Source organism: Solanum verrucosum, unplaced genomic scaffold, assembly GCF_900185275.1.
Source record: "Solanum verrucosum unplaced genomic scaffold, falcon-dt-bn FXZP01000297.1, whole genome shotgun sequence".
In the NCBI taxonomy this organism is placed as follows: Eukaryota; Viridiplantae; Streptophyta; class Magnoliopsida; order Solanales; family Solanaceae; genus Solanum; species Solanum verrucosum.
Window position 1 is genome coordinate 1064866 of NW_026020215.1, and position 26086 is coordinate 1090951.

The window sequence follows — 26086 nt, forward strand, 5'->3', positions numbered from 1 at the left end:
AAAATTATTTTTTTTTTTTTTTTTGGGGGGGGGGGGAGGGTGGTTTGAGGGTAGGGACAAAATAAATTGATTTTTTCAACAAAAAAATAATTGTAATTTGAAGTTGGAAGAGAGTTTTGGAAAATGTTTTCCTTAAGTTTAGAAGGGAAGTCATTTTCCTTAAATTTGAGGAAAATGAATTGATTTGGAAAACATTTTCCAAAATATTTAGTCCAACCAAACATGAGAAAATTGGAAAACATTTTCCGGAAAATGTTTTCCTTCATACCAAACACACCCTAAAGGAAATACACATTCACCCGTTATTTAAAACATTATCATGCATGCAACTAATTTAATAAGAGGAATTTTGACCCTTTGTTTTCCCAACTTAGACCCTTCACTTATTATTCTTTCTGTCGGTTTAGGCATAAATTGATCATTTGCCTCCTTATCATCAAATATCAAGTGTTGAAACTTAGAAATCAAAGTAAAAGAAAAAAATGAATTTTAAAAACCACTACAAGATTAAGTAGGAAAGTCAAATTAAACAACTTGCAAATTCTTTTTTTTTTTAAACTTGGAAATGGTAATTGGGCTGAGTGACAGTTTATTAAAAAAGGGTCTAAAAGTGGAAAATATATATATGAACTAATACTAATAATAAGTAGGGATAATTGTACAGAATGACAAACTTATAATCTAAAATAAATGGAGTAGCTACTATTTGATTTAATTGCTCTCCGTAGCAAACGTTTGTCAGTCGCCTCACTTCCTCCAAATTCTCGCTCGCCACTCTCCCTTTCTCGCTCGCTCCCTCTGTGCTCGCCTCTCTCACTTTATACAACAGAATTGTATAAATTGTGTTTATGTTTGTATAAAGCGAGAGAAAATTATATATACACATGCAAATACATATATATTCATCCTATACACTTATAAATATACAATAAAAATATTGCCCTGCCCCAATTCTCTTTTGCCTTTCTCTCTTTCTCGTTTATACAAACACAAATTATACAATATAATGTAAAATTTATGTTTGTATAATGTATAATTTATGTTTGTATAAAGCGAAAGAAAATTATATATACACATGCAAATACATATATATTCGTCTTATACACTTATAATTATACAATACAAATATTCCTCTGCCCAGTTCTCTTTTGCCTTTCTCTCTTTCTCGTTTTATACAAACACAGATTATACAAATATAATGTATAATTTATGTTTGTATAAAGAGAAAGAGAGAGCGATTTTTGATATACAAATATTTTTGTCAACGATTTATACAAACGAGAGGCTAACAACAATTTATACAAACACAGATTATACAAATATAATGTATAATTTATGTTTGTATAATGTATAATTTATGTTTTTATAAAGCGAAAGAGAGAGCGATTTTTGATATACAAATATTTTTGTCAACGATTTATACAAACGAGAGGCTAACAACAATTTATACAAATGGCCTGCCAGCGAAATTATACAAATCTGAAGAGGAGCCAACGAATTATACAATTGCTTCTTTTTGTATATATGTATAGCGAAATAGACATAACTTTCAATTGTATATGTATAGCGAATTATACATATATATGTTTGTTATGGAGCGCAATTATGCAAACTTTGATATAGCATACAAATATGATTTTTTTGTTTGCTATATGTGAAAGTTGCTCTAATAAGTAATGTTAACGATATAATCATACAATAGACAAGTAGTGTAATATTCTTACCGTGTGAGAATATTAAATAGTATAAAGCCAATTTTGTAGTTGACATATTATTCAAGATTTATCAAATCATTCTCTAGCTTCATGCATTCAACTTTTGACAACTAATTATTCTTAACCTTTTGGTCGGTGCGATCATTTCCTACGTTCAAAATTAGTTAATTGGTTTGATTTATGTGTAGAGTTACAATTTTAATTTTATAAGTTCTGAATTTTAAAATGATGTATTTAAATAATAATAATTGGATTTTGGATTTAATATTTTGTAAATATCTAATAATTATTTTCAATACAAATATAACGATCCAGCAAATTAAAACTATTGAGTTAGGTCAAACAAATATTCGAGCTACTAGCTTCACCTTGACATTATGATTAATTCAGATTTTCACGAGTAAGCCCATAAGGAATAATTAAAAAGGGAAAACTGTATGAAATAACAAACTATTAATTCAAATTAAATGTTATAGCCAAAGTTTATTTTATTTGTAATTCGCAGCAAACATCCCCTTTTTTGTTATCTGATTCGGTATACAATTAGCCATTTTCGGTATACAATTAGTCATTTTATACATTTCAATATAAAATGTGTTTGTGTTTGTATAAAGCGAGAGAAAAGTGTATATACAAATACATATATTTTCGTCCTATACACTTATAATTATACAAATACAGATCTTATTATACAAATTACAATTATAAATGAATTTATACAAAACTGAATAATTTGTATAAAATTGGATGCATCTAGCGAATTATACAATTCAAAAGCTTCATAGCAAACATAAAATTTGCTATGGAACGCAATTATGCAAAATATAGCTATAACATACAAATATGATTTTTATGTTTGCTATAAATTGTATGAAATAGCAAACTATTAATTCAAATTAAATGTTATAGCCATAGTTTATTTTAATTGTAATTCGCAACAAACATCCCTTTTTTTGCCATCTGATCATTCGATATACAATTAGCCATTTCGGTATACAATTAGCCATTTTATACATTTCGGTATAAAATATATAAAATGTGTTTGTGTTTGTATAAAGCGAGAGAAAAATGTATCTACAAATACAAGTACATATATTTTCGTCCTATACACTTATAATTATACAAATACAGATCTTATTATACAAATTACAATGTATAAATGAATTTATACAAAACTGAACAATTTATATAAAATTGGATGTTTGTAGCGAATTATACAAATCAAAAGCTTCATAACAAACATAAAATTTGCTATGGAGCGCAATTATGCAAACTATAGCAATAACATACAAATATGATTTTTATGTTTGTTATATGTGAAAGTTGAGCAACTTTCACATATAGCAAACACAAAAATCATATTTGTATGTTATAGCTATAGTTTGCATAATTGCGCTCCATAGCAAACTTTACGTTTGCTATGACTATTTCCCTATACATATATACAAAAGAAGCTGGCTATTTCACTATACACATATACAAAAGAAGCAATTGTATAATTTGTTTCGGTATACATATACAAAAGAATCAATTGTATAATTTGTGTTTGTGTAAAGTGAGAAAGAGAGAAAGACAAAAGAAAACTAGGCAGGGGAAGATCGTATTTGTATAATCATAAGTGTATAGGACGAAAATATATGCATTTGTATTTGTATATACAATTTTCTCTCGTTTTATACAAACACAAACGCAATGTGAGAGTGGCGAGCGAGATCTGGGAAAGTGGCGAGCGAGATCTGGAAGAGGGAAGAGAGGGGAACGAAAATATATGTATATATACAATTTTCTCTCGCTTTATACAAACACAAATACATTTTATACAGTATTTGTATAAAAGCGAGAGAGGCGAGCGAGACTGCCCAGCGAGAACGAGAGTGGCAAGCGAGATTCACCAGGGAGAGAGGTGAAGTAGCAATAGTTTGCTATGTGGTACAATTAAATCAAATTTGGTTATAACATTTAATTTGAATTAATAGTTTGCTATTATATACAATTTTCCCAACGTTTCCTTCAATTAAAATACTTCTACAAAAATGAGTGTCAACATATTTTAGAATATTAACACTGATGTGTTATTCCATTTGATTGGTGATATTGATCTTAGCTAAAACGTGTGACTTGATTCCATTTCTATCTCTATATATATATCTGATTATTGTAGGCAAAATTATTATAAGGCATTCAAATCTCCATATTCTTTATAATTTTTTGACTTATATAGCAAATGACTTCAAAATCTTTTCACTATCAAGGCAATCACACATTCTCTAAAACAGAAAAGGTGCAGGAAATTTCATGCAGTAGTTTCTTCCAATATTACTTTGCTTCTTGCATTATTACTTATGCTCGATTCATCGAGTTTATGTTATGTTATGTTGTGTTATTTAGTAGTGTTATTTTTGTTGATTACAGGGTTATATAGTTTATCCAAAATCTCTTAATATTGTTTGGGGAAATGATAAACGTTATTGGAAGTTACCCAAATACGAGTAAGAATACACCTTTTATATTTTATTTTTGCCAACTATATATTATATGTTACATACTTATAAGTTATAACGGAACTTTGAGATATATTTTGATTTCATAAAGAAGTTGAACATAAGAATTTCTAGAAGGACTACATTTTTCATAATGAAAAGACAATATATAGGAGATATAAATCATGTTGAGATCAATTTAATTATACTGATCTATTGTTGTACATACAAATAGTGAAATTAATATAGGCATGCAGTAAATAGCTGAAAGAGACTTTCAAAACAAATTATGGGTGCATGCACCAAATCTAAGTTATAGAAATTAAATACTTCCTTATAATTAGATTATAAAACTACATGTCATAATTTGAAATTTCAGCATGCTAACATTTTATTAAATATATTTGAATTACAGAAAAGATGGTGCAGAACTTATACAAGTAAATTGGTTGGAGGTAACTGGTTGTATCGACAATATTAATATAGCAAAGAAAACATCATACATCGTTGGATTTACAATGTCATTAATGACGGACGCATTCGGTTGGAGTGATTCACCAGTTTATCTTATGGCTAAATGGGGAGATAATACTCAATGGAGAAAGGTGAATTTGACAACTGGGATTCATGGCAAAAATATGATATCAAAAGGTATTACGATAACAAAAGGGAAGGGGAACACAACTGATAAGATTTATTTTGGATTGTATGAAGTTTGGAACAAAAAGTGGAAAGGAGGTCTCAAAATTCATTATGTAAACTTGACAGAGATGTAGAAGTTTATTTAGCCAAGTAAAAGAACAATACTTGTAAGATAGAAATACGTTAAAAAAAATTTCATTTGGTAAATCAAAATTTAAAACAGGGAAATCTCAATTCTTATTTTTGGAGTGTTTTCTTAAATAGATTTGTGTTTGTAACTTTGTATTTAATTTATATTGTGCACATCATGATTGAAACTACTAATTGGCAATTGGATTAATTATTTTAACAATCCTCCATGCTCCGGAATAGCGAAGCTTTGAACCCCCCCAGTTCCTCCGGACACCATTCTCAAAATCCAGTAACACTCAAGCTCCATCAGTGGAATACCAAGAGCAGGATATGTTAATGAGGAAGGAATTTCTGTGTCAATGGAAGAAAAGCAGAGGAAGGAAGTCAGAATCCTCCCAGCACAAAGCCAAAGCAACAAGTGTCCAAAAGCTGACGAGGAATAGTCTCGTTTGATAGAAATCAGAGGCGAAATAAAAGACAAAGCTCGGATTAGAAAATCCAAGAGGCGGAAATAGGTATACACGTTAAATTATTCCACGCCGAATCAGGTAAGTATCTTGACTCAAATACTTTTCAATACAAACAAACTTCTAAATCTACAGGGGACTCTCACCAATGGATCAATCATCCGCAGAGGACCCCCCCTAGATCAATCAAAGCCTAACCCTGCTGATCGCCGTAAACTGTCAAAGCAAATTAATGACGACGTCACGTCAGATGATGTCATAAATGCCAGCGAACAGCAAAACAGTAAGAAAAAAAAATGGAAAAGAAATTGAATTTGCAGAGTCGGCTGACCCAGTCAGATGGCCCCTAATCTAGGACCCCTACTTTGGAAAATCCTAAAAAGGAAATACCTTTTTTCGAAAGAGTAAAACTAAATGGCACGTCACTTTTTTGGCAGGACCTGACACGATAAGTGTAAATGACCAAAATACCCTTTGTCTCCAAAACTGCCTAAACTTCCCTCTGAAAAAAGAAAATCACCTTTGACTTTTCTTTCTTATTTACTTTCTCTCTTACTTTACTCATTTTATCTCCTTCACCTCACTCATTAGTTGTAATTTTATTTTGTTGATCCATTTGTTGTTCGAGATTTTATTTTGTTGTTGGATTTATATAATTTTAACAAAATGGATCCAAATAGTCAAAATAGTCAATTAACCCAAGTATTGAATAATGTTTTGGGGTTAGTTAAGGATGATAGTTTGTTGTCCCAAAATGATGAACATCATCAGGATTCTGATGGTGCATACGATGGGCCTAAATCATATTTGCACAGTGATGGTGAAGGTCTTCTTAACTTGCTTCATGAAGAAATGAATCAACCGGAGCAAGATGAATCAGTAAGTGTTAGTGACAGAGAGGAATATGAAGCTGGCGAAGAATGGGATGAACACGAAGATACCATCAATGATGATTATTTATCAGACCAACAATATATAGAAGGCGATGTTGTAGGTATGGTCTTTTGTAGTGTTGAATCTCTTTTTGCATTTTATAAAGAACATAGTCATTTAAATGGTTTTGGAGTTATTAAAAAGAGTTCAAAAAAGAAAGGTTGTGAATACGCTAGGTATGTCTCATTTGCTTGTGATAAGAGTAGAAAATCAACCGCTAAGAATTTAAGTAAAAGGGTTGATTGCAAATGTAGAATTAATTGTGTTGTGTTGGCTGATAGTTCATGTCGGGTTACAACAGTTACATCCAAGCACAACCATGATTTGGAACCATCTTTGTCACTTTTTTTAGTTTCCACAGGAAGACAAGTAAGGCATTAAAAAGATTGAAGCCCATGACATCGCAGAAATTAGACCTGCCAAAAGCATTAGACTTTTGGAAGTCCAAGCAGGTGGTCCTGATAGAATGAGATGCACCCCGAAAGATTGTCGAAACTACATTCTTCAACAACGGAGGATGAGGACATTGGCTTGCGATGCTGCGGTGATACAAAATTTATTTGCTTCAATGCAGATGAAAGACGATGAATTTTTTTATGTAATTGATACGGATAATGCTGCAAGACTTCACAACGTAGTATGGGTTCACACACATTGCAAGTATGCGTATCGAGAGTTTAGTGATGTTGTTTGTTTCGATACAACCTACTTGGCGAATCAATGTTGTATGCCTTTTGCATCGTTTGTTGGTGTGAATCAACACAAACACTCTATTCTTTTGAGTTGTGCTTTGCTCACAAGTGAGGATATTGAGACATATAAATTTGTGTTCTCGACTTGGCTGGCAGCAATGGGCAATGTACCTCCAACGACTATCCTCACTGATCAATGTGAGAGTATCAAGGCATCAATTGCAGAGGTATTTCTAGACACAATCCATAGGTACTGTATTTGGCACATCATGACAAAGCTACCTGCAAAGCTTAAGGGTGTATTGGACTTTAAGATTGCCAAGGCCGAATTTAAATCAATAATCTATATCAACATCACTATCTACGAATTTGAGGGAAAATAGGCTTCCTTCATTCAAAAATATGAGCTTTAGGATAGACTATGATTTCATAATCTATATTTGGAAAAGGAAAAATGGGTCCCCGTCTTCTTGAAGCACTATTTTTGGGCTGGCATGATGTCCACCCAAAGAAATGAGTCAATTCATGCATTTTTTGATGGCTATATCTCCGGACAAGGCTCTCTAAAGTAGTTTGTTGAGCAATATGAGTTAGTCTTGCCATTCAAATATGAGAAAGAACTTCAAGCAGAAGCTGACTCACGGAAAACACATGCAGTGCCTAGTAGTGGTTTTGATTGGGATATGCAGATTCAAACCCATTATACTCAAATTATTTACGATGCCTTTGCAACCAAGCATTTGAAGCGATTGTACCACTGTGAATTGAAAAACACCCTGACTTCAATGTCGTAGAGGGAGTTGAGAAGTACAGTGTAACAGATTATTCCATATTTAGTTATTTTCATGAAAATCAATTTGTTTACACTGTGGAATATCACCCAGACAACCAATATCTAGATTGCAATTGCAAGAACTTCCAAAGTGAAGGTGTTGTCTGCTGCCACATTTTAAAGACTATGTCTCATCGTAGAATTAAAACTCTTCACGACATATATATACTACGCCGGTGGAAAAGAGATGTAATTCATCCACACATAGGAAAATTCTTTCAAGGAGGCTATCCATCAATGACGGACGAGTACAAAAAGTACAATTCCTTGAAGAAATGGTTTGATAGGAATTGTGATGTTGTGTTGGACAACAACACTAAATATGTGGATTTCAAAAATGTTTTGAAAGGTCATTTCAATGCATATTATGATTCGAATGACAACATGGCAGTCCCTAGCGTTGGTGATCCAGAGTTGGACGATGATGTAACATTCATTAGGAATCTGAGGGAAGTCTGATCATGTGGAAGGCCTCCGATTAATAGATGTAGGACTGCTCGCGACAATATCTATAAGAGAGGTGGTGGAAGGTGGACGAGAACATATTATGATGCATCTCAAGAGGGTGAGACTAGTCAAGGTCGGAGGGGTGGTGGGAGACGAGGTGGAGGTAGAAGGGCTGGTAGAGGTGGTCGAGGTGGTGGTAGAATTTATTAGAATATTCATGTAATTTGTAATCGTACATCTTATATATAAATTTTTTTAAGTGGGTTTTCATCATTAATGGTTAATTATACAGGAATAACAATATTTGAAATTTATATTCTTAAGATCAAAGTGACAAAGTAATACGCATAATCCTCCATAACCACAGGCGAAAACCATTTAAACTCTACTCAACCTGCATCCTAAGTACATTTATCATTGGGCTGTCTAATTCTTGGGCCTTTTTGTGGTTTAGTCCCAGGCCCAACAACTTGGCTAGCTTATGAGCTATCCGCATTCACAACAAGTTCCTCAATTATGTGAAGGGTTCCGTTATGTGAAATTACGTTGAGGTAAAAATTGTTCGAAAAAAAAATATGAACTCTTTGATAGTGGTAACACTCAATATTTTCAGAAGTGTTGCAAAACTTTTTCCTCATGATCCATACTTAGGGATAACAAACACTCAAGTGTTATTTTAAACATCCATTTTTTATATTTTTCATGAAAACATTATTTTTGTCGCCTTTATAAATGTAATTTGGCAAACATCATCACTTTGCATCGTAACATCTTAGAATACGAAAATCATCGTTCAATTAATGAAATGAAGATGATACGTTCTTCTTTTGAATCATTTGATAAGGGTTGCTTGATGAAATTGTAGAAAGGGTGGCTTCAGCCTCATGCAAAGATTTAATAAATCTAAGACTGAGGTATGTAAATTTTTAATTTAAATCAATTGTTTACATTCATGTTTAATAACCTATAGATTTTTTCCAGTTGCAAGTTTTTTTAATGAAATAGGATGTGAACGGTGGGTTTACAAGAAACTCTCGCTAGACGATGTTTTGCTTAAGATATTGATGCGCCGAACATCAAAAACGTTCAAAACATACGATTCTTTTATGAATGTGTGCATCGATTGTGGAAATACATAATCCATGTATAGAAAAGGCGTGGTAATAACATATATTAAATTACTTTCGGATGTATTCGCTTCCTTAAATTCGTTCTAAACTAACGGGTATGTGTTGTATTTTAGAAGTTGTTTTTCAGCTATGAAGATTCAGATGATGCAATACCATTACCGGAGAAAGCATCAAAAAGAGGTCACACCGCTGCATCATACGCTTTTGCCATATTCTCAATCTTCTTAGGTGGTGAATATAGGCGAGATGGGATAAACACTATTGGGAAGATGAAACTAACGCAACAACAAAGAAGACTAACAATGCATTGTCGAAATCGTCTTCGACAATTATTAAGCGTAACGTGGGTTTTGAATCGTTTATTTATTGAAAAACCTAGTCCTTGTTGCACAATTAAGCATCCATTTACTTATCACAAAATGGTCTTGAATAGTGATCAAGGTGAGGTAGGTGACCATTGTTATGGTTATAGTACTAATGAAGAAATTACATGGTTTTATGGTGGCTAACATTACTTAGGAATTTTTATGTCTTTTTTTTATGTGTTTTGTGGCTAAGTTTTTTAATGGTATTTAGGTTTGTCATTGTTTACTTTCATATGGATCTATGTTCAATTTTATTAGTAAATTGAACAATACCCTAACCTAGAAGGTGAAAATGGTGTTTCTCATTAAAACAAAACAAAAAGCATTTACATACTCCACCCATGCATCATGCATTAGGCAATGAGTGTAAAGAAAATACAAACAAAATAAAAAATTGAAATTAGAAATCAACTGAAAAGGACCTCATCCAACATCCTTATGTTCTACCAAATAACCTACAACTGCAGATTTCTTTGGCAACCCCTCTTCTCCTGGGACCAACCATCAGCCGAATTTCCCTCTCCAACTCCAGGAGTTAATTCATGAACTCCATTGAGGCTAACAGTGAAACCGTTGGGTGATTACCACCTTCTCGTATATCTCGAAGGTTTTGGTGAGGGTGGATCATCCATTAATAACATCATTTCTATCCATCTATTTCCTTTCCATCCGATTAGCCGCTTCATCAACTCCGCCACTTCATCCTCCATCTTCTCGTACGAGTTGTGTTTAAGGTAATATAATTTTTCCACAACCTCCGAAGAGGTTGGGAATGAAATTGCCCTTCGTTTGTTATCAGGAGTTTGGCAGTTTTCTATATTTTATCACAGTTAGTGTAAAATGATTATTTGAAATGTTTTGAGTGTGAGGAATACAATTAGCAGGAGACTTTATTTATAGTCAAAATTTTGGAGCCAAATGTGATCGGTTTGGCTCCAAAAGAAACTTGGGAGCAAATGGTAAAATTAGTATAATAATGTGGTGTTCTCTAAGTTTGTAAATATTATCCAAGTAACTTTGCAAATTAGTGTGATCATAACTTTAATTATTTCACTCTTACTTTTTAAGTCAAAACAATTAATTAATCAATTTTATTCGAAGGTAAGAAAATAAAATTTAATTAATTAATTTAATCACTAATATTTTAATATTATTTTTACAAATTTCACTAGATAATTCTTCTCCAAAAATTGTTACTCGAAAAATAAAATAGAAGGAACCAAAATGAGTGAATGGGATTATTGTTGTTGTTCATCTAATTAAAACTACTTGAGTATACCTACCACTTGTTGAAAAGATTTGATTTGATGAGTTGAATTTTCTTTCACTCTTCTTTTTTAAGCCAAATCCATTAATTAATCAATTTTATTAGAAGTTAAGAAAATAAATTTTAATTAATTAATTTAATCATTAATAATTTTTTGTTATTAATTATTACAGACCTTTAATTATTAATTTCAAGGAATTTTTTTTATTACTATATCAAAAAAATGTAGTCGAAAAATAAAATATAATGAACGGGAACGGACGGAATGGTATTATTAGTTGTTCAAGTCTAAGAGAACTACTTGAGTACACCTAGCATTTTGAAAATATTTGATTTGATGAGTTGAATTTTCTTTCACTCTTCTTTTTTAAGCCAAATCCATTAATTAATCAATTTTATTAGAAATTAAAGAAAATAAAATTTAATTAATTAATTTAATCATTAATATTTTGTTGTCATTAATTATTTCAGACCTTTAATTATTAATTTCATGGAAAATAAATTTATTCCTATATCAAAAAATTTTAGTCGAAAAATAAAATATAACGAACGGGAACCGACGGAATGGTATTATTAGTTGTTCAAGTTTAAGAGAACTACTTGAGTACACCTAGCATTTTGAAAAAAATTGATTTAATGAGTTGAATTTTCTTTCGCTCTTTTATTTAAGCCAAATCCATTAATTAATCAATTTTATTAGAAGTTAAGAAAATAAAATTAATTAATTAATTTAATCATTAATATTTTTTTGTTATTAATTATTTCAAATCTTTAATTATTAATTTCATGGGAAATAAATTTATTCCTATTCAATTTTTAATCGGAAAATAAAATATAACGAACGGGAATGGACGGAATGGTATTATTAGTTGTTCAAGTCTAAGAGAACTACTTGAGTACACCTAGCATTTTGAAAAGATTTGATTTGATGAGTCGAGTTTTCTTTCACTCTTCTATTTTAAGCCAAATCCATTAATTAATCAATTTTATTAGAAGGTAAGAAAATAAAATGTTACGTGTGTTAAAAACAGTTTCTCATAATAGAAATGACAATTTTATGTTTATAATAATAATAAAAAATAAAACAGAGGGACCTAACCTAAAATCGAACTCGCGACGTATTGATTAATCGTTTAAGCTTTAACCATTCGCGCTGCAATAACATTTGTTCATAATCACGAAACGGAATTTGTTTATTTTTTTCATCCCTTTTTTACCAAAAAAATTAAATATTTGAATATTACTTTTAAATTTTTCACTATATAATTGCTTTCCAAAAATTGTTACATGAAAAATAAAAGGAGAAGGAACCAAAATGAGTGAATGAGATTATTGTAGTTGTTCACTCTAATTAAAACTACTTGAGTATACCTACCACTTTGACAAGAGTAGAAGAGTTGAATTTTCTTCCACTCTTTGTAGACAAATTAATCCGATTAATTAATCAATTATATTATACTGTAAGAAAATTGAAATTAATCACTTAAATAAATCAAAATTTACGTGAAAATTTAATTAAATATATTTTTTAGAACTTTAATTACTAACTAATCGTTAATATATTGTTACTTGTGTAAAAAAATGAACTACGTATTTGGTAAGACTCAATATTTTCTGTATGAAATAAGAACTCTCAATACTAGCTGTCTTTGGGAAGTGTTTCGAAACTTTCTTTAAAAGCTATTAACTTAGGGAAGACAAACACTCAAGTGTTTGTAAGATTTTCGACTGATGTGTTTTAAGTGACTAGCATTAATTGTTTAGTCTTTGATTGATTTTACCATTTTCTTCCATTTAACATCTCTTTGTAAATTTTACTCATAAATTTGAAATTCATTGTGATATTAATACTATGATGAAACTATATCATCTAATATTTGATAATTATATAAAGCAATATTATCATGTAATATACCCTATATTTAATAAGTATACCGATTTATTTAATTTTTGTGTGATTTTTTTTTGACATGTATTATAAATGCAACTCTTAAGATTTTTGATAAAATATTTGTTGTCTTTCCTCACTTAATTTTTTTCTGATATTCTTTCTGTGACTGAAATTATAGTTATGGTTTGTCTTACTTCTAGTAGATTAAACTTGCATTATTAAATATCGTTTGTGTTTAAAGTTAACAGTTGTCCCCTTCTTGATTATTTGTTAATCCTTATCTTTCTTTATTTAACATGAACCTTCTTGTTCGAGTCCAATTGGACTCCCACTTTTGCATCTTCCTTTCTTTGAGTCGACCTCCGCCAAAGGCACAAAGGGGAAGCTAATATCTTCGAGTTAAAATTCAAATCAGTGATAGCAGCTCAGTAACAGGGTTACAATAGTTCCAGAGAAGCTGAAAAGATGAATCTTTTGGGTCTAAACCTAATTAGACATGGAGCAGGGAAGTAGTAGTCCAAAAGGGCTAAAAATAACATTTTTTCGGACTTAAAGAGTTCAAAAATAGTGCCAGCAGCAGCAAGTGGACTTAAAATTATCCAAGTTCTATTCGTATTTTATTTTTCTTATATTGTGACTTCGTGATAATTGCCTTTAACTTCTAACTTTTATTTTGTTAATTCAAATGAATCTTTGGGGAAGTTTTCTATTTTGTTACTCATTTTGCTTTAAATATTTAAAATTTTCAAACCCGTTTTAAGTTAGGCAATCTAAGTTTCAAGACTAACTTGAGAATTATCCATATTCTTTCATAGTTAGTATTTAGTTTTCAAATCCACGCCAAAGTGATTGTGTTGATTATTCGACTCAAAAACTTGATTCGGATATATTGTTAAGTTACAATTTTATTTTGACACTTTAACATTTGAATTATTTCATTATTTGAGATAAAATGTATAATTCAAAAAATAAGATTTTTAAGTAATTTAAGTTTCCTTTTTAAAAATTAGCCAAGCTTTTTGAATCCGTCGGTCAACCATGTGTCATCGGATTCTCTAAGATGCCTAAACCCTTACCCGACTTTGGTTTTGTTTAAAATGTTCTCTTTCAAAACCCCCCTTTTTAATATGGTTTTCTTAATTTTTCCTAAAACATTAAGTGGCGATTTCCTAATTGTTATTTTTCTTTAATTAATCAAATTTCCAAAGTAGCGCAACGGTTTCGGAACCTTAGTTTTTGAAATCGAATCGTAACAGAATGACGATTTTGCTGGGGATTCATCTAGGTTCTAGCCAAAATGATTTTATTATTTGGCTAACTATTTATTTGTATTAGTTGTTATTTTTCAATTATGTGTTTAAATTTTGAATATATTATTGTCATTGCAACTCATGTCATACAATTCCGTCAAATGACAAATAAAATGCATTAGGAAAGGACGGTTACGTGGCTATTCGCAGCTATGACTTTAGAAAAGAACACCTTGCTTTCGAAAGTAATAAATGAATAGTTGGTTCGTGGTCGTCCAACGTTGTTTATTATATTCACCCCGTAGTTTGTCCAACTCGGGTAACCATGTCTCGTTTCAAAACCCACTCTTAGTCAACTAGTGTAGAGCGAAACCAAAATCCTCTTTTAGGTGTATTAACCTAAGATGACCCAATACCCGAGGTGTATTAGGCCCATTAGAAGACCACCTTGTGTCTAATTGATCCTCGGTCAATACAAGTCGATCATCCACCTATTTGTTAAATTTGAAGGATATGTATGTCGATTTGTGCGTGTCATTGTCCTTAGGGTTGGGTTTTTATTTTATAGATAGTTTCTTTGTTGAAGTCAAAGGAAGATCCTCCTCAATCGGAAGAAATTCAAAAGTATCAAGAAGTTTGGGAATGAAGATTTCATATGGAAGCTTAGTTTAGTTTCATTGTACCCCTGCGTGGGATTGATATTTATTTTCCTCTCCTCTATAATGTATCCCCATTTATTTTATTCATAAGGCTTGTACAAATATTTTGGGGCAATGGAACGTTTTACAAACGATATACACATCTTTCAAACGTTAGGCATACCTTTGGCTCAAAATGTCACATGTATGTTAGGAGGCGTTATATTTTGTTTGTGTGTTAAATGTTACTAATTTTGTTTCATTTGTGCTTGTTTGACTTATATGTTCTATACATAAGTTTTGCTTCAACATGATTGGTCGATTATTCTATTCCAAAGTCTCAAAACCTTGTTTGGCATATAAGGTCAATTTTTGATCCCTCCCGAATTACTCTTTGAGTCCATTATCAAAATCTGTTTCGAGTTCGTTAAATCCTCAAAAAGATTGTTGGGTCATCACTTAAATTCATGTTTACCTCACCGTTCTTGAAAATTTTTTTCCACACCTACCTAGCTGGTGTTACTAAATATTCCGTCAATTTCATGTCAATTTTAAGACGTCTTTATTCTCAAAAGGGCTTTTCAATTGAACCTTACAAAAAGTCAACATTTGAATCTTTACTCAAATTATATAGTTTGCTTTGTTCAAATTCATTTCTTTCGTTAAAATTTTAGTTCACGAAATGATCAAAGTTTTCCCATTTGCTCACCCTTTTAGAGTATTTTGTTCTTCGAATTTTGGACTAATTTGTTTTAAGCAAAACAAATGTTATTTGTTTTATATGTTACTTTGGTTGATTATTATGATTAATGGACTAACTCTCTTATTTTTTGAGTTGTTTTTAGAAGATAAGACTAATTTGTGTTGGTAATCAAACTTGTGCTCACTACACCAAAGTTCTCGTTAGCAGAACATCCATATTTTACACGGTCTAAGGTGAAGGAAATTTCTACAAACTCTTTATTTCTTACTTGGACTACTAAGAGGACTTGTTCAAAAATGGATTCCACTATTAACACAATTGCTTCATCTGAAATGATCCCCACTTCATCTGTCGTGGCCAATCCTAGTGCCTCGGTAGCAGCGGAATCACCCATGGAAGTCATTGCTCATTTAGAGCGACAAATTGGTGAACTGAATCTCCTAATAACTCAATACCAAGCTGCTTTTCAGAACCTACCACATAATGCTCGCCAAAATGGTCCCATGCCACCTTCATTTCTGACTTTAAGTAAGCTCAATCAAGGAGATCATTTTACCACCTTTCAGCAAACTCAAAGTGCCTCACTCACTCATTCAACTCAGGATACTCCTTTTGTGTACACATTTGCTCCTCCAAAAGCTTCAACGGTAACACATCATGCTCCGACAGTGTACACTTATCTCACTGCTCCACCTGTTACCTAGGTTCAGGAGTTTCACCACCAAGATGTTAATCACTATGTTGAAATTAAAAATGATGCAAAGTCAATTGATGTTGAAATGATGAATAGAAAGATGAAAAGCTTAGAAGATGCTATGAGAGGTCTTCGTGAATTCGATAGTAGCCAGAGTGTGAGATATGAAGAGTTGTGTACATTCCCTGAAGTTGAGCTTCCACCTGGTTACAAGATTTCGAAGTTTGAAAAGTTCAGTGGATCAGGAAATCCTTTCTTCAATTTGAAAATTTACTGTGAAAAGTTGATTGGCGTTGGAAACAATGAAGGGATAATAATCAAGTTATTCAATCAAAGTCTGGAAAAGCCTTGGAGTGGTACTCAAAGCAAGATGTGACTAAATGACGTACTTGGGATGACATAGCGAACACTTTTGTGGATCACTGCAAGTTTCATGTTGTGATCGCTCCTGATAGAATCTTTATTACCAAGCTAAAACCAAAGTCGACTGAATGCTTTCAAGAATATGCCATTTGTTGGAGGGAAGAAGCTGCTAGGGTGCACCCACCTATGGAGGAATCAGAAATGATCACTTACTTCATTCAATATCAAGACTCAGAATACTATGAGCGAATGGTGACAATGGGTGGAAAGACATTTGCTGAAGTTATCAAGGCTGGAGAAATGATTGAAGACGGTCTCAAGACTGGTAGAATAGCAAGTTACACCTCATCTCAGTTTGCTAATAAAGTCTATCAAACTGGTTCCTTTGGAAAGAAAAAAGAGAAAGAAGTTATGATGTTAACGACTCAAGGAGCTACCTCATATAACTGTCAACCACCTCCAGGCTATCCTGATTCACGATACTATGTTTGCAATAATCAAGCAACATTTCATTCTCCATGACCAATGCAAAATCATCGAAACAATGCACCTTGTCCCAATTTTGTGAAAAAGCCTCCCCGAGTCTTCACTCCATTGTGTGAGACACTAACTCAACTTTTTGGGAATTGAAAGAGGCAGGAATACTCCATCCAGTGGAAGCAAAGACTGTGAATACTTCAGCCGAGTGGTATGACCCAAATAAGCGTTGTGCTTATCATTCAGGAGTTGTTGGACATGATACCGAGAAATGTATCACTCTCAAGCACAAAATTCAAGATCTGATTGACAACGAGGTGGTAAAACTTGCACATGCTCCACTGAATGTGAACACCAATCCACTACCCAAGCACAAAGAGTAGTAATTGGCGTAACCAGTTGAGAAGAAGAAACAAGTTTTTCTGAAAGTCGCACTTTTGGCATCTTTGAGTCTTGCATTTGGAGTTTGTTGCTTTATTTTCCTATAATCGTACTTTTATCACTGTGTTTTCTTTGTAATAGTTTGTTTAGATTTGATTTCCTTTGTAAGCGTCTTTCATATGTAAATGAACTACGTCTGACCTGAATTCTCAAGAATGAGCTACGTAGGCGGCCTATGTTGGCATCGGTCACCCCTTTATCCCCTTTTAATGTTTCCTTGTACTTGAACTACGTTTGACCTGATTTCCCTAGTGGAATACGTTAGGCGGCCTTCACTGGCTTCGATCACGTTGTCAAAAATATTTCAATTCCTCTTTATATTGGAACTACGTTTGACCTGATTCCTGCTCAACGGGATACGTAGGCGCCACATCGGCTCGGTCATGTTCCCCGTAAGATTTCTATTTTTCTTTATAATGGAAAATGAGGCAGCATTTTGAGAGGATCTCAAAATTCATTTGAAGAGAACTTTTTCCAACAAGCCAGAATCAAGGATCACTTTAGAGTTGCAATTGGGGCAGAGTTTTTGAGATTCACTCAAAAATTCAATTAAAAACTACAGAAAGTTCAAAAGTTATGTTATGTTTCAAACCGGGGTAGAATTTTTGAGGAGGGTTCCTCAAAAATTCCATCAAACGACATTTTGAGATCAGACAAGCTTGTAAACCAGATGTTAAAGGAGCATCTGGATGGCAAGGAAAAGCCAACATGAATCAGTCTCTTGAAACTAAGAATTTTTCTTTGGATGCAAGAACTACAAAGTTACAAGGCATCATTGGACCCACATTGGCCTCGTCATAGCTCAAATGATTTCTACTCTTCATTCATCTTCTAAAGTTTTTCCTTTCACTTTATTGTGACTTACACATTCTCAATTTTACAAATGGAATAGCTTGGCACAATGGCGAAGACCATAACACGTCATCCATACTAATATAAGCCGAACAACTTTATTTGAAAACTTCTCTTTTACTTTGATAAGTTTATTTTTTACTACTTACATCTGAACTCTACAGGTGTCGTTAGAATTGGAGTCAAAATTCCAAAACGGTCTTTTCAATTTTTGAAGGATCAGTCCAGACGTTCACCAGAAGAGGGATATAAATTAATACTTTTCAAAGATGTTATTATGAAAGATTTCCTACACCAAGGATCCAATCCAAGCTGACTCTTATCCTCTATTTTATGTTGAAAAACTTTGTCCTTCATTTTTTCAAATCTCTTGCCTCTTTATGGCAAATCTTATGTTCTCTTTAAATTTTGTTAAGTTTCAGGTTCGAACTACGCCAGACCTGATTTCTTGTTCCAGCAAGATACGTATGCAATCCTATATAAGGATTTGGTCTTCCTATTGTTTCAAATTACAGACCTTAGAGGAAACTGGGACATGTTTTTGAATCAGTCATTCTTCATTTTTTGCAAATTGCTCCAGTTAACCACCCTTGGACAGGAAACTGGGGCAACTTTTTGAAACAGTTCAAAGTTCTCAAAATCTCCGCTCAACTTCAAGTTTCAGATATTCTTTTTCAAGAAAATTCTCTCTTTAATAAGAGATTTCAGACTAAAAGTAGGGACTCGCTTTATGTGACATCCCTAATCGGCCATTATTGCCTTGTTTCAACGTTAAAAGTTCTCAAAGCGTTATTCCAGAATCCCACGTTCTCTATGCTTACCAGATCGTCATGATGTGTTCAAAAGTCTTGACATGTGTTAATTCTTGTTATCTATTAACAAAATCTTTATGAGCACAAGAACAACCTTTTTTAGACAATCACAGCTCTTACTAGCTTCAGAAATTACAAGAGATAATCCAAATTACTATGTTATAACCTTACTTCCTATTTTTAAGAGTTGTTCTTTATCATTAGGGTATTATTATTGGAGCGTCACTTCCTTCAACGTGACATGTTATTATTATTGGAGCATCACTTCCTTCAACGTGATACATTATTATATTGGAGCGTCATTTCCTTCAACGTGGCACATTATATTATTGGAGCGTCACTTCCTTCAACATGACACGTTATATTATTGGAGCGCCACTTCCTTCAACGTGACATATTATATTATTGGAGTGTCACTTCCTTCAATGTGATATGTTAAGTTATTATTGGAATGTTACTTCCTTCAACGTGACACGTTATATTATTGGAGCATCATTTCCTTCAATGTGACATATTATATTATTGGAGCGTCACTTCCTTCAATGTGATACGTTAAATTATTATTGGAGTGTCACTTCCTTCAACATGACACGTTATATTACTGGAGTTTCAATTCCTTTCACGTGAAATGTTAAATTTTTATTCGAGCGTCAACTTCCTAAATGTGACACGTTATATTATATTGAACAGTTACTTCCCTCAAAGTGACACATTATTATTATATTGGGACATTACCTCCCTTAAGCACAATGTTATATTATATTGGGAAATCACCTCCCTAAAAAATGACACGTCAGGACGTCACCTCCCTAAAAAGTGACACGTTATATTATGTTATTGAATCATCACCTCGTTTAAATTTACACATCACTTTGGGTCACCACTTCCTTCAAGAGCAATACACTTGAAATTGGATAGTCATCTTCTTTAGTATGACATATTAAACCAGGTTTGCACAAATTATATTTGTATTTATATTACATTTTCTACTGACAATTTTCTCCAGATTTTGAAACACATGAAGTGGACTACGTCAAAATAGGACGCAACAAACTGGGACATAGTCCAAAGAGGAATATCAAACTCTTAGGACGCGAGTTGAGGAGCGACTTCCGCCACAATCAAACAACATCCCTATCCTAAGGCGTGTGGTTATTTCTTGGGATTTAATAGTTTCAGTTTCGCCTTCAGTGAAATTTTCAATTCTCACAAGAGGCAAATTTTCAAATTAGAGTGACAATACACCTAGAGCTTTGAAAGTTATGCCCATGTAAGTTCTTACATATGGGTTTGAAGGGCCCCAAATTCATAGTTGAGATGTTTGCAAGCCTCTTTTCCACACTCAATTAAGTTTTCACTCATCGTTAAGCTAAAAGTTATTTCTGCATAAGAGATTTCATTTTCAACCGATTGAGTCGAACTACAAACAATCTGATTCCAAAAGTGTAGGGACATGTAGGCAGACTTAATATTGAAAACTCGATTGTACTCCAACAATTTTGTCATCACTCCGTTCTCGAGCTTTTCGGTCTCTCCATACTTTGACATCAAAATGGCTTTTGCATTCTTTCAAAATCGTGCCTAAAATCAAGCGTCTTTTGAACTACAAGTGGCCTGAGTTCTCATGTAACCTGAGTTATGTAGGAAATCCAATACCAGGGTCCAACCATAATTCTTCAAAAGATCCTTACCGTTCGCCGTTCCGAAGAGATGAATTAGTGGTCAGACAAAATTGGATTCGTCAATTTTGTTTGCCTCGAATCTCTTTCATCGATCCTAAACAAACGAGGGGCAGTTGTTGACACCCAATTATGACCCTCCACAATTTAATTAATTTTCAAGCTTCTTCAATTTGAAATAATTTGAAATAAATGTTTTCGAAAAAAAATACTTTCAAAATCATTTTTCAAGACATTTTACCATTTTTCATATAGATTATATGTTTATATATATATATATATATATATATATTAATATTATTATTTTTAATTTTTTTTTTTCATTTTAATTGAATATTTGAGAAAATCAATTTACCAAAAAATAGTGTTTTAATTGAGTATATTTTATTTCTCTAAAAAATATAAAAAAAATTATTAACTAATTCATGAATTAATTGGTACGATCGATCTTTTATTTCAAAGTAATTATTTTATCTTGTTAAATTAAAAAGCTCGATTAATTAATTTTAATTTGTATCGAACCACATTCTTCGAGTTCAATTTCTCAATGAAATACATTTATTTGGATCCAATTTTAAGCCTAATTTCTCAATAAACCAGCCCACACCCTTAATTATTTCCCTATTGTCCTAGATTTCTATTCCACGCGCTCATTTTTCCTATTCTTTCTACTCTCCAGAACTCACGCTCTCCCCCTCACGCGTTCCTCTTCTCCTTCACAAGAAGAACGACGCGAACCCAGCAATTTCAACGAGTCCTAGCCATAGTTTATCCAATTTTTGGTGAGGAACATCAATCTCATATAGCTGTCCCGTTCGTCCTTTCTTATCCAACGAGGCGTACAAATTCAAACGGTATCTCGTCCTTCTTATTTCTTGTCAATTCTTTTTCTCTCGATTTTACCCTCTCTAGTACAATTCGAGGTTTCCAGGCACTTTCTCAAAGAATTTCGAATTCACAGCAATCCCACATCGTTTTTCCCCTCAAATTCGACCCAGAAGCTTCCCTATAAATACCCTTGTTTTGCTCACTGTTCAGGGGGACATATTTTTGGAGACCAAAGAGTACCCAAAAGTTTTGGAATTCTTGGTTCAATCGTTCAAAATTTTGTGGCTTTTGTGGTTGTTCGAGTTGAAAAAGGTGGTGGAATCGTCTTCGTCAAACTCGTCGTTTGGTTCGCTGCCCAGAACCAGGTAACATTCGTATTCCGTTCCAATCCTTTTAGTTCTCTTAGTTTTTATATTAACTGTTTGTTCTTAATTTGATGTGAAGTGTTGTGTTTAGTTTTTTATCGATTATGTGTGCCTAATTTAGTTAACTAAATAAAGGTGTTTAGATTTAACTTCGTTGTTTAGCACTTTTTGTTAGTTTTGGATCTTGTCTCTTGTTTTAACCTCAGTGCTCGACAATGGAGGCTTGTGTTAGCTTAACATTTTATGAATCAGTTGGTGTTTAACTAGTTACATTAGGTTGTGTTGCTTAGTCTTTTACTCGCTTTCTATTTTAAGGAATAGACTTGTTATCAATAATCAGTGTTTAAATTTGTTTGAAATTCTCGATAGTATCCAGATTTAAATACCTTATTCAAATACTTATTTTCAATTATGTTGAATTTTTCATCTATTGCTAATATGGTCACAATTTGGGTGTGAATCTATTAAGCTCTTCCTTAAATTGTTTATGTTAGTTCCTAGTTTCTTAAGTGCTACCTTATTTCATTCTTTCTCTAGTAGATATTGCATTGATAGTTAAGGTGAAAACTAGTTGTTGGTTTGCTCCTTTATTGTCTTTAAGATGCTTTGATTGATATTTTAATATGAAAAATGGTGCCTCCCGGTGAGAGAGAGGAAAAAACAGAATATGAACTTGGAGAGAGAAAGAGAAGAGAGAGATTAAATTTTGGATAAAAGATAAAATAAAATAGGGCAACTATTTGAGATCTTGCCACATGTTTTTCCATTTAATCAAAGGGTATATATGATCTAAAATTATGACGGTAAGGATATGTATGACCCAAAAGTATAATGGAGGATATATATGTACCATTTTTGAAAGTTTGAGGATATATTTGACCTTTTTCCCTATAAAATAAAATTAATTCCACTCATTAAATCTTCAGTATTTTTTAAGATATGTATTCTCCCAGTCCTGTAATACTAAGATGCCCGTTTATGTTCTCTGAGGAAGACATGTTAGGGATTAAATTATGTTATTTTATGGGAAATTTATGTATTAAGTGTAGACGAATGAGGGATAATTTATAATAACCGACAATTACATTTGTTAAGCCAGCAGTTGATTTGGTTAGTCCAAGAGTCGTCTGTTCAGTATCCCCAAACGTTTCAAATAATAAGATGGGGTCGTTTGTTAACCTTGTTAAGTGTAATGAAGTATAAATTATACTCACTAAATTATAGAGAAATTCCGATAGAAATTAAAAATAAACCACAATAAAAACGAAAACGAAATGAAACATAATAGTACATTACTAAAGACATTAATATCATTACATCAAAAGGAGACGACCACTAAACATTACAAGCACAACCACCCTCAATATTATCGACCCTACCACCACCCTGAATATTATCGGCACCACCATGGTTATTAAGTTCCAATGCATTATTAACCTGAGTAGAAAGGTTAAGAAAAGAACGAGACAAGGTCCTTACTTCACGCTTAAGTGCTTTCATTGCACGATTGAGGTACTGTACTTCTTCCTTTAGAAGTTCAATCTCCCAAACCGTGTGACATCGTCTTCTACGATTATCATGTGCGTTTCTGTTGACTGAAGGAGGCATGGTAGTGATACAAGAACCAAAGAAATATGGACATTTGGTAGAAGATTAAGTTATTGAAAGAATATCTATAGTTGCAACTATTTAAAGCCCATCAAGTACAAAAGTAGAATTCATTAGTTCGAACGGTCACATGTGTTCTACAAAGTGTACATGCAAAGTCTTTTGTTTTGGAGCTGTCAGAAAACAGAGTCCTAGCCTCATTTGACTGAAGATTTCAAAAAGATTTAGTTAGTTTAGACTTTTCCATTTTTTAAAACATTTAAATTTTCTTATTAAATACACGAAATCAATTAAATTATAAAAATTAGACTGAAAATTAAGAAAAATAGAAAACAATCACAAAATATCAAGTCCAATAAAAAACAATTTAATCAATAACTGTCACAGTGTCGACATCGATGAAATCCAGAAGATGGTGCTCATCGTTTTCTTTGCAAACAACAATGTCTACCATGTCCTCATCACTACGATAAATAACAAATTTCAAAACATCCCCCTCAACTAATTTTGCCTTACGAATAAACAAGTTTCAACCATCAGAGAACCTCTGCCGGTTCTTCGAACCGCAATAGCCTACAGTTAAATTGTGTTCATCTGCAAACATTCTATCCGGTCCTATATATATTAACAAAGTATCTGTTGGGTTCTTGGGAAAGTATTGACTTATCGATTGCGGAAGCCACTACATAAAAGAAAAATAACAAGACATTAGTTCAAGATGTTTTTAATAAAAAAACAAATAAAGGAAATACAGTGAAATGTTTTACCATTCCATTTAGCGTCACGTATGATCTACTTAGTCTCATTTTGAAGTGTGGTAGGGGAGGATAAGAGACTGGTGTGAAGTCTGCCATTTTTTCAATGAGAGAAGATATTGGGAGATAGGTGTATAAGTTAGACTGTATTGGGTATTTATAGGAGTGTTTAAAATTTCAGAGTTCCCACCAAAAAAGTTTCCCACCAAAAGTTAAACTCTTCATTCTTTATATAGTGAATGATCTTTTTAAGAAGGAATTAATTCGGTCCCAATTTAATTACTATAATTATATTATACAATAGTTATATATAAGTTAAAGAGTCATGTTATTAAAGTAGAGAAGATAAATAGGAATTTTTTGAAACTTATTATACATAATTAGAATAATAAATATTCTCTTACTCATTTATTATTTTACTCATAATATTTTATTTATAATCTATATCTATAATAACCTATTACATTAATTGTTAATTATTATTTATATTATCGAAGAATGGCAAAGGTATTACTAGTTTGATTAAATATTAAATATGCTTCATAATTACTCCCTCTGTATTCTTTAGCCTTAATTAATTTAACCAATATCATTTATTTAGCTTTTCTAAATTGGATGAATGTATATTTTCAACGCTAATAACCAACAAGAGAAAAAAAGAAAGAATATGGTAATTTATGCATTGATTGTATGAAATGAAAAGTATTATGATTCATAATACTTGTCAACATATTGTTCCTTTTTTACCCTTCAGAGTTATTAGCCTTGAAAATATACATTTGACCAACTTACAATAACCAAGTAAATGATTCATGTTCATTAGTTAAATTAATTAATCAAAATAAATTAAAATTATTCATTGATTGAAAAGTTGAGTTCCAGAAAAGGATTTTTTAACAAGGCAACTACAATAAGATTTTAGGGAAAACGACACTTTTAGTCCCTGTGTTAAAGCTATATTCTTATTTTTGTCCTTGTGTTATCTAACTTAGCACTATTAACCTTCAATTATATCAAGTGAGTGATTTTAATCCCTCAACTAACAAATCCAAAAAAATTAACGGAGAGTTCATTGCTAAAAGGGGCAATTTGGGTATTTAAAAGTTATTGCTTGAGAAATAGAAAACTTTTTAAAAAAACTTATTCGCTGCATAACCTAGTTCAACTCTAGTTCTGCACAACGAAGAAGTCTCGATCTATTTGGTGTGGATGTGCAATGGAATTGCGTTCTAAAAGTGGGTTGCAATCCACTCCATCATGTGAGTACTCTTTTAAGTTGAATAGTTCAAAATTTCATGTGATAGACAAAGAAAAATATCTCAACAAATATACCAGAATACTTTGAATTGTTTTTCCTTGATGCTATGCAAATTATTTGTATATGTGAAAATATGATTCTAAATATACTTAGTTGTAAACTTAAAGCTACTAGAAGAACTCAATTCCAAACACCCTAAGGATCTGTATGGTAACACACCATATTCAATTTTGATTAGACATAAAAAAAATTGTTAGCATCATCAGAAGCACCACATAAATTCAATGCTCTCAATTATATCTTAGAATCTACACATCTTCAATTTATCTCAAAGAATTCCATTCAATTGTTGTCAGTTTTGATAGCAGTG

The 26086-nt window shown here is 32.3% G+C and overlaps 2 protein-coding genes across 7 annotated transcripts in view; both read left to right on the forward strand.

The window, feature by feature from the left end:
- The window catches only part of LOC125830655 (peptidyl-prolyl cis-trans isomerase FKBP15-1-like), a 1183135-nt gene that overhangs the window by 552777 nt on the left and 604272 nt on the right, over nucleotides 1–26086 (forward strand). The window lies entirely within an intron of this gene.
- Nucleotides 3940–4971, forward strand: LOC125830654 (protein PHLOEM PROTEIN 2-LIKE A9-like). Its single transcript, XM_049509828.1, has 3 exons — nucleotides 3940–3996; nucleotides 4128–4204; nucleotides 4611–4971. Exons 1-3 carry the CDS (start codon nucleotides 3940–3942, stop codon nucleotides 4969–4971), a joined length of 495 nt encoding a protein of 164 aa, XP_049365785.1.

What these genes read in the sequence shown, in the direction of transcription:
- LOC125830654 (XM_049509828.1), top strand. Translation starts at nt 3,940, where the DNA reads ATGACTTCAAAATCTTTTCACTATCAAGGCAATCACACATTCTCTAAA. An exon ending in CATTCTCTAAAACAGAAAAG is followed by an intron (nt 3,997 to 4,127) that starts GTGCAGGAAATT and finishes TGTTGATTACAG; the next exon opens with GGTTATATAGTTTATCCAAA. An exon ending in TGGAAGTTACCCAAATACGA is followed by an intron (nt 4,205 to 4,610) that starts GTAAGAATACAC and finishes TTTGAATTACAG; the next exon opens with AAAAGATGGTGCAGAACTTA.